At 37.7% G+C, this 10,522-nt stretch overlaps 1 protein-coding gene across 2 annotated transcripts in view; it reads left to right on the top strand.

Moving 5' to 3' along the window:
• Positions 1-10,464, top strand: part of Bili (FERM domain-containing protein 8 Bili) — a 40,279-nt gene extending 29,815 nt beyond the window's left edge. Inside the window, exons 4-10 of one of the 2 annotated variants that reach the window (XM_088262747.1) lie at positions 695-901; positions 2,419-2,584; positions 3,189-3,350; positions 5,618-5,824; positions 6,624-6,753; positions 8,250-8,526; positions 10,069-10,464. In XM_088262747.1, the coding sequence (XP_088118873.1) occupies positions 695-901; positions 2,419-2,584; positions 3,189-3,350; positions 5,618-5,824; positions 6,624-6,753; positions 8,250-8,526; positions 10,069-10,205 (1,286 nt within the window). In that variant the 3' untranslated portion in view covers positions 10,206-10,464. The remainder of the gene's footprint in view (positions 1-694; positions 902-2,418; positions 2,585-3,188; positions 3,351-5,617; positions 5,825-6,623; positions 6,754-8,249; positions 8,527-10,068) is intronic. The other variant, XM_088262746.1, reaches the window with a different exon arrangement.
• Positions 10,465-10,522: the final 58 nt, after the last annotated feature.

The raw sequence follows: 10,522 nt of genomic DNA, 5'->3' as shown, positions 1-10,522 counted from the left end.
GTTATGCTGATAAGGGGACATGTCGGCACGCCCCACTCATAAAGTTTTTACGCATTTCTCTTCATAATCTTATGAAAGAGTTATTTTTACACCTTTTTTTACCACACAAGAATATTGCATTGTATTATTTGAAAAATAATAACATTTTTTTTTTATATTGCCATACTAATTTGGCTAATGTACTTTTGTAATCTAATGTACTTTTGTGCGCCTAGGTAGTGTAACGGTCAGCAAGCTCGGCTACCGTACTGGAGGTTCCGGATTCGATTACCAAGGGGGGGTCAAATAAATAAAAGTGATTTTCTCACTTCAATATTTATTCAATATTACCTGAAGCGGAGGGCTGATCACCTTTCTTTCATGTGTTAACGATCAAGATAACACTGCGTCAATACGATGCAGTTCCCTATGCACCATTGGGTGTGGATAAGGATTAGATTTTTTTTGTTTCGGGATGTTTTATCTAAAAAAAAATACATGTTTTTTTGTCTATAAAATAGCTTTATTAATTATAATATAGGTATTAAAAATTGCTTTATTCAATTCTGGCTTCTGAATATATGAGATTGGACGGGGATCAGAACCGTCGAGGCGCTGTTTAGACCCATCCCGGGACAAGGACAATTGCTCTCAAGAGACCTGACATGACACGCACAGAAGAGGAAGAAGAATCATGATAGTATTTTGTCCCCAGCTGGTCACAATGCGCCGAAACTGACTCCGGTCTGTGTGTACCTCATGTGCCGCGTGGCCCTGCAGCTGGACATGGAGGATCCGGCGGGCGGCACGGTGCGCTACATGCTGCGCAGCATCATCGGCAGCGAGGAGATGGGCTTCAACCAGGTCAGCAAGTCCCTGGTGCCCAGCGTCTTCTCCCTCTGGATGTGCAGCCCGCTCCTAGGTGAGATTTCATAAGAGTAAACTCATACACTACACACGCCGCAAACTGTAGTCAATTTGTAGGCGGTCATGAATTTATTATTTGGAGAAATAAAATAACTTTGTTTTTTGATCCACTCACTTTTATTATTGAAACCAACTAGTTTCGGCAACAACCCGTTGCCATCTTCAGGGTTTGTTTTATAACTAAACAGACATATCGTAGTCATACAGGAGAAAGTGACCAAGTGCATTTTTTACAAAAACGTGATCATTGACTATTTGATGTGTTACTAGCTTAATATTGCCCTGAAACAAATCCCAAAGGATTTTAATCTTGGAAGTATAATATAATGTCTTGTTAAAAATGACTAACTGCATTGATATTTATTTTCTTGCCAAGCAAAAGTGACTTAAATAGCCCTCCTGAACATTTTACGTTTTGTTAGTTGGTCACTTTCTCCTGTACGACTACGATATATCAATGATTTTATTTATCTTTTAAATATGCATTACAATTTATGGTTTATAAAATAAACAATATACATGTCAAGATTTCCAAAGAAGTACTCTTAAACTAAGTACAGGTGGTGCAAAATCAATCACCCTACCGGAAGATGTTAATTTTTTTTTGCAAATGGAGTCGTGCGTCAATCGTATTTGACGTTTGTGAACTAAACAGCTGCAGTATACAAACAAATTCAAAGTGGCGTAAAATTAATCATCCAATTGTATTTTTGAATAACTTTTTTTACTAAATAAAAAAAAATTATGTAACGGAAATTTTTATTTGGACTTTCACAATTTTATTTGTTAAGTGAAAAAGATGATATCCGTCATCTGGCTGCCGCCAGTGTTGATACACATTTATGCCCATTTTATCAATCTGTTTGTATACTGCAGCTGTCTAGTTCACAAATGGCAAATATGACAACGTACAACGCCATTCATAAAAATTATAACCTTGTGGTTTCTAGTTGAAAACCTACTTAAATTAACAGAAGGGAAGCAAGATGAAAGCGGATTAATTTTAACACAGATTTATTCAGTTCTAGAAAATGACAGTCAAGAAATATTTAAGAATAATCGCGTGATTCTAATGTAAGCGCAGTTGGAGAAGGGCGTGTCGATCACTGGACGAGCGGGAACGGAATGTGACGCCCTGGTTTTTGTTCGGACCGAGTTCGGCTTCGTTCTGCATTTCTTGCTTGCGTGTTCGATTATGTTCGTTCGTTCGATTATGTTGTGGGTTGCCACACCTGTTCCAATAGGGTAATTAATTTTGTGCCACCCTGTAGTACCACTCACACAGACCACAGATGTTTGTATCATCCACAGAACGGCTGTTAACAATGGTGTGACGTAATTTATATAGTGTATAGAGTGTGGCCAGATATCTCCCAAAAATGCATTCATATAATGCAGAATCGGATCAAAGAGAATATCAATCAAAAGCTCCTGCCACATTCTCAAGTCCGGAATAGAAACTCTTGGTATTCATTCCTTTGAAATAATATAGTTTAATCTGGATCATTTCAGAAATGCAAATGAAATCATACCACAAACCGTGGGAAATGAGAAACCATTGGAAACAGTTCCTGAAGAAATACAGCCACGGAACAGCAAACCAGCAGCTCCGAGATGAACCCATCATCCGCTTCCAGAGAAATGTCTTTTACTCTAGGCATGAAGAAGAGAAAATTAAGTATGTAAATACACATATTTTATATTATTTTATTGAATATAGTTACAAAAAATATAGTTAATAGTTTAATTTATTCATTGTAACTGCAGACAGTTGGTAGAATTCCATATTGAATTATTGGGTAATATATCCAAAATAAAACAAGGTTTGTTGGATTGAATTCTACATTTATTTATGTATATGTTAATACGTGACGCGTTTCGTCTTAGGACATTATCAAACACATGTGTTTGATAATGTCCTAAGAAGACGAAACGCGTCGCGTATTAACATATACATAAATAAATGTAGAATTCAATCCAACAAACCTTGTTTTATTTTGGATATAGTACCCAACATATATTTTATTTTATTTTATAAAATATAGTTACAAAAAATATACATATTAGTTTAATTCATTTACTAGATATTTCTTCTTATAACATATCTTATACTAATTATCCATGCCTCTCCAAAAATGAGACTAAGCTCTTGTACTTGGAGAGGGACTTACACTCAATGTTTATCGTTTGTTTATTATGAAGATAAAAAATGTTTTTAGATTTTCAAACCGTTTTTCACATACCTATATTATACTCTTATGATAATTTTACACGGTTTTCAGGGAAGGGCGAATCATTGAACTGCTTTATGAAGAGGCTCGGGAGAGAGTCATCAAGGGGCGCTATCCGTGCGGAAGCGCCAGGGCTGTGGCACTGGGGGCCCTTCAAGCTCGGATACAGTTGGGGCCCTACGATCCTCTAGTCCACACCACTCACTTCTTTAGGTATTGTTAAAAAAAAACTGCATTACTACCAATTCTATGTTAGCACATTGTTTGCGGAAAACGCTAGAGAGCGAGAGACGATTATAAGCGTTCTATTTGCTTACCTTTGGTACAGCGCGAGACGCCAAACACCACTGTAAAGATCGGAGTTCGATTTGCTGTAACTTGTATTAGAATGTCCGCCTCCGTATTGTAATGGTCAGCACGCTCGGCTACCGTTCTGGAGGGGTCCGATTCCCAGGGGGGGTCAAATAAATATAAGTGATTTTTTCACTCTAATATTTATTCAATATTACCCTGGGCTGGTACCTGAAGCGGAGGGCTAATCACCTTTCCTTCGTGTGATTAACGATCAAGATAACACTATGTTTGTATAATGCAGTGCTTTATACACCATTGGGGTGCGGATAAGGGTTTGAATTGTATTAGAATACTAATTAGGGTCGGGGGTGATGAAAAAACCGCCCGCCAACAATGTATTAAAAAAAATAAAAATCATTTTTATTTTTATGATCATTTTTATTTGAGAACAATATTGGAAAAGACATACTTTTTATATACATACATAATGTCATAACACAAGGTAGTTACCATCATACTTCGGTTTAATGTAACTTATTTCAGAATCATGATTATTAGGATGGTATGGATCAAAATATTTCCATTTTTGTATGTAATAAAGCAATCTTTTTTATTAATATTCCGGATAATATTATTGATACAACCCTAGTGGTCAAAATGCAAATCTTATGTGAATACGATGTAATAAAAGTTCAGTAAATTAACTTGTTTAAACACCCTACGCATACAAACGTACGTGATACGCGCAGTTTTTCTTCACCATTCTGCGCTAACCCGTATGAGAAAAGATATCTCTCTGTTCCAAAAATATTTAATACGTACCGGATTCACTGACAATTTTTTGTCAGGTTTCATACCTGACAATATTTTGTGACAACAAACGTTGTGATTTTTTTTGCTTGTTTATAAAAAATATGCCTGAAAATAACCCGAAGGTAAGGTGGTTAAATCATGCATAGCATTTAAGATCATAAAACAAAACAAAATTGTATAAAACTAAATGTTTATAAAATAACTCCTGTAAAAAACATGTATTCAGGCATTCATCATATGAAATAATTTATTAAAACAATAGGTTTAAATAATTTGGTAAAAAAAGAGGTTTCTGCTTTAATTAAAATTTTCAACCAAGACACCAACCCTGATGTTTGTATAAAAAAATGTACACTTATCAAAATGAGTAATGTGGTTGTCATCACAAATAGAATTATGAATATTAAACAAGCCAATAAAAAAATCGTAAGCTCTGTCTAAAAATTCTCAGTAACTTCTTTATCTACATATTTAAAGATGTCATAAAAATGTTCTTAAAATGCCGCTCAAAACCTTTATATACTACCATTATTATCGTTTTATTAGATGGGAGTTGCATTTATTATTTACCTTGCTTATAATGTACAATAATTTATAATGTCCGCCTCCGTAGCGTAATGGTCAGCATGCTCGCCTACCGTTCTGGAGGTCCCGGGTTCGATTCCCAGGGGGGGTTTAATAAATAGAAGTGATTTTTTCACTCTAATATTTATTCAATATTACACTGGACTGGTACCTGAAGTGGAGGGCTGATCACCTTTCCTTCATGTGTAATCGATCGAGATAACACTGCGTTTATATGAAGCAGTGCCCTATGCACCATTGGGGTGCGGTAAGGGATTATTATTATTTATAATGTACAAAGTTTATAGATCATTAGGTGGATTTTGTTTCTTCTAGCTAAAAAAATTTGTTTTTAATAAATCTGTGTTGGGAGCAACAGGGATAATCTAATGTGGGGCAACCAGAAATCTCTCAGCATTTGCTCATTGCTGGGAGGGAACCACGTAAAACTCCTCAGGAGAAGGCGAACTGTTGACTGTCGTCAACAGACCTTCCGTTCCACTAGAAGGTTCTGGATTTGGCATTTTGTGTCCTAGCTTAGTTTATTTATGGTACCGATTTACTTGACTATTTTTATCATGTATGATACCACCTCTCGTGAGAGTTGCTTATGAACTATCACGGATCCGATGTCAGAAAGTCCTCACCCAGGCTCCTACGACACGCCTCCAGCTGTTGCGTTTGGAAGTACCATTGTTTTTGTTTTTTTTTTTAATTAAAAAGAGAAATCGGGTTGTGTTTAACCACGCTACCAAAACAAGGGATTCTATATTTTTTTGTTATTTGATTATGATGTCTCTTGTTCTCAGGCAGAGGCAGAAGGAGTTCCTCCCGGCGCATCTCCGCCGGCGCTGGTGGTGGGTGGGCGTGGGTGGCGGCGGGGGCGTGGGCGGGGGCAGCAAGGCGGGGGCCGAGGCGCGCCTGCTGGAGCAGTTCCGGCGGGCCCCCGCCGCCGCACCGCCCCGCAAGCTCATGAGGAAGTACCTCGAGCTCTGCTGGCCACTGCCTTTCTACGGGTAATACAACTATTCTTCTTCAAACCCCTATCCGCACCTAAAGGTAGGGATTGCGGTCAGTTACGACATTACGTTACAACGAAATGCTCCGGTGAGCATTTCGTTATAATGTAATGTCGTAACATCGCTCGCGGCGAGCATCCGAAACTATGGATGGAGCGCTCGTCTCGCCGTACTGACTATACGAATGCTCGCATGTAACGTGCTATGTTACAACGAAATGGCTCCGGTCAATCCCTACTATAATGGTGCATAGGGCACTACATCATATTGACTTATGTGTTGACCTAGTGATAACTTGGGATAACATTAGGTCAATATACATCATATCGACTTGTATATTGACCTAGTGTTATCTCAAGGTGGTATCTCAAGATTTCTTCATGTAACAATCAATCGTTACTTACTTGAAGGCAAGGTGATCACTCCTGCGCTTCGCGGACCAGTCCAGTATAAATTTGAATTAATATTAGAGTGAAAAAATCACTTATATTTATTTGACCCTCCCCCCTGGAAATCGAACCCGGGACCTCCAGAACGGTAGCCGAGCATGCTGACCATCACACTACGGAGGCGGTATCCAACTATACCTCGCTCATTATTGCTTTCTATCATGATCTCATACTGTGTCAGCTACTTAATATTAAGACCCGTCCAGTTTCCAATATCACAACCACGACATCTTTCTTAGTCCAATTCCTCTACCCTACTCCAGGGATGAAAACAGGCCACAAGGCCTACACCAAGAAAAAGAAAAATATGATTTTTTATATATACGATTATTTTCATTACATTACAGAGCGGCATTCTTCCAAGGCCAAGTAGAGCAACCAGTTCGCGGGCTAACGAGTCTCATAACTCATCAGGATATTGCTGTTCTGGTGGCTGTCAACGCTACAGGAGTCTATGTTATAGATGAATGTGAATGTGTAAGTACCATATTATTGTCTTCCTTTTCTCTGCAATTTCTCACAATTGTAGCGTTTAATAATTGGGATGACCGGAGCCATTTCGTCGTGACGTAACACGTTACGATGCGACCATTCGTATAGTCAGTACAGCGAACTGAGCTTGTTCCGAGTGCTCCATCCGATGTTCGGATGCTCGCCGCGAATGTTACGTTACGACGAAATGCTTCAGTCAGTCCCCACCTTAATACCCCATGTCAAAATTTGAAGCTTTATCAAACCTATTACTTTTTGATAGTGTTAGATAATGTCTTTATACTTACAGTTTGTTAAGATAATAAATAACACAGGCAATATTTTCACTGTTCTAACTGTTATCAGTACCCAGCGGTCCATAGGTTGTGTTAACTTGATCACTAACTGTGCAAAAGCAAGGTGATGATCAGTCCGGCGCTCTAGATTCTTGAACTTAGGAATGGAATATACTATTATATAGAATATATATAGAATATAAGAGTATAAAAAAAAACTAAATGGTATTTTCTGGCGTTTCTCAAGTATGTGAATATAATCCAGGATTCAGACCTCACATACAAATGAAAGAGTTTCTGCTTAATAAAAAGCTTGGCTCATCCCACCATAGATGTCTCTCGTGTAGTCTGTCGAGTTCAAGAACTGTGTATCGAGTTTAATCAAAATATCTAGAAGTTCCAAGAATTTGAATAGTGTGGTTGTCAATCATGGGTAGAATTGGTGAATGTAACACCAGTGTAAAGTGACACTAAACCAGTCTTTGACTGTTGTAAGTCCTGTAAATGCCCATATTCTTCTTCATCTATGTTGAGATGTCAAATGAATAATGTAAAAAATAACTCCTAATTGGAAATAATCAAGATTTGTGAACAAATATTTGGACACACTCAAAATGTTGTAAATATACATAAATATTTGAAAAGATACTAATGATATAGATGATGAAACTCAGGGTAAGGGACATTACTTTTATAAGGAAAGGAAAACGGAAATGTAATAGTATGTTGAGAAAAGAAGATAACAGCAATGGTAAGCTTAGATTAGACACTTGGGGTTGCATACACTTACTCATGCAAGCATTAGACACAGTAAAAACTTGTTTAAATTACTGCTACTGACCCTTATCTGCACCCAATTGTGCATAGGGCAGTGCATCAAATTGGGGCAGTGCATCAAATTGGCGCAGCATTAAATTGATCGTTAATTATATGAAGGCAGATGATCACTCCTGAATCCAGGGGAATATTTAATAAATATAAGAATGAAAAACCCTTTTATTTATTTTGACTCCTTTGAGAATCGAACCCGGGACCTCCAGCATGGTAGCCAAACACTTTAATCACTACACTACAGACACATAGTAAATATACTATAATACTTTTATTATTACTAGCTTTTAAGTCTGTCTTATGTCTTCTCTGTTTATGACACTGCTAGTTTTGTTAGCCGTCTTATATGAAAATCACAAATAATTTTGTTTGCAGACTATGCTTCTTGGACTACGATATGAGGAGATGTCCTGGGAGTATGCGCGCCCATCTAACGAAGCCAACGAGGATTGTCTTCCTTGCCTCTTCCTGCAGTTCATGGTGGTGGAGAATGGACTGAGGGTAACCAAAATCCTTCAGGTGTTCTCCAGACAGGCCCTGCTGATGGAGACTCTCATCGTCCACTTTGTGGGGGAGTTCAAAAAGAGGGTGGCCGCAGAAGACGGACAGAGAGCTGAATCTCCTCAGCAGTATGACTACCAAAACTCGCCAGGTAAAATTTTACCATCACTGACAATCCTATTGATTTTTTAATATATATATATATATATATATATATATATATATATATATATATATATATATATACATTAACCCTTATCTGCGCCCTGTGGTGCGTAGGGCACTGCATCATATAAACGCAGTGTTATCTTGATCATTAACACATGAAGGAAAGGTGATCAGCCCTCCGCTTCTGGTACCAGTCCAGGGTTATATGTTTTAAATATTTATTTGAACCCCCCTGGGAATCGAACCCGGGACCTCCAGTATGGTAGCCGAGCGTGCTGACCATTACGCTACGGAGGCGGAAATATATATGTATATATATATTTTTTTATAAGCCATAAAGCCTCTATTTTTAGAGGTTTGTCTGCAGGTATGATAGTACGGATAGGGAAGGTATATGTGTCTAATACATCGAAAACACATTGGAAAAACATTGGTCTGGACCAATTGAAAATAAATCTTTCTTGAATTTATTCTCCAATTGGCGGGAATCGAACCCGCGACGCCAGTTTCGCATTCAAGCTTCTACCCAACTACGCCACGGCGCCTGCTAAAGGACTGTGTATGCCAATGAACTGTGCATTGTGTATATTTTGCTTTGCGTGAAATTTATATTTAGTAGTGCTCACAGACTACTAAATAAAATATAAATGGACCTAACTTCACCTATCCGAACATTGAAGCTTACATAAAATTTAGTTGTATTTTAACCACCTCACCTCTTTTTTTCCAATATCTGTACCAAAATTATGCAGATCTTTTTGCAGTAGTTTTTTTTTGCCTTTGTTTTTTACTCACTTAACACATTGTTTGCGGGAAAGGCTTAAAAGCGTCTATTACATACTGTTGGTAGAGACTGGGAGATGCTTATAAGCTTTCTATTTGCTTACTTTTGGTAGAGCGCATGATGCTCTAAAAAACATTGTACAGATCGGAATTGGGTTTTCGGTTACTTGTGATTAGTATACTGAGGGTCGCGCGGCAGACTGTCTGAATACAATTAGGGTCGGTGTTGATGAAAAAATCGCTCGATAACAATGTTTTAACTAAACCTACCATGGTATGTTTTTCCACAAAAATTGTGGTTAGCATCCTGTTGTTTCAAAACTCCTATTTGCCAACATTTGAGCAGCCATTACAAAATTGAATAGCTTGATATTTTGCCGCCAATCGATATATAAAATCTTCTAGTATACTAATAAATCAAAACAAAAATCCCATTTGATAACTGACCCATCCTCCACAAATCTTCAGTAACACATCAGATGGTTTTTTCATCAACCCCGATCCTAACTATACTCAAACAGTCTGCCGCACGACCATACTAATCACAAGTAACCACAAACCCAATTACGATCTGTACAATATTTTTAGGGTCTCTCGCGCTCTACCAAAAGATGCTTTTAAGCGTTTTCCGAAAACAATGTGTTCAGAACAATAAACAATTATACATTAATAATTTCTCCTTTTTTAATTTATGGACTTCTGGAAAATATTTCAGTCAAGTGATACATTTAATTTCTTACAGTCGGAGTAGAAGGCGGCGGAGACATGGACTCACCCGCCAGAAGGTTGGCCAACAAAACAGCCAGACTGTCCCTTGCGACCTTCGACGAGAGAGGACTCGCTCTGGGTCATGCGGGCTCGTGGAGATTAGCTTACTAGAATCTCTCTATGTATATTAAATAAATATTCCCCATAATGCTACATTCCAACTGAAGGTTGTTAATAATGAATCTCTCTACGTCAAATGGTATTTTAGCAATTTGGCAATGTATACTTTAATTACTTAAACTAGGGATGTGATTTTTTATTTATTGTCTATGTATAAGTTTACAAGCATCTTCCTTTTACTATTTATTAAAAACACTAATTCAAATACTAGAAGTTTGATAGTAAACACTGAAATCTCAATCTTAAATATGTCGCTCACTCCTTTCAAGAACGTCATAAATCAAAAAACTTGATTTCTCAGGAGAACG

The sequence above is a fragment of the Brachycentrus maculatus genome, unplaced genomic scaffold (assembly GCF_059751285.1).
Source record: "Brachycentrus maculatus isolate JH-2025_06_01 unplaced genomic scaffold, ASM5975128v1 h1tg000188l, whole genome shotgun sequence".
NCBI classification, from domain to species: Eukaryota; Metazoa; Arthropoda; class Insecta; order Trichoptera; family Brachycentridae; genus Brachycentrus; species Brachycentrus maculatus.
This window is presented reverse-complemented; position numbering and strand designations above follow the sequence as displayed.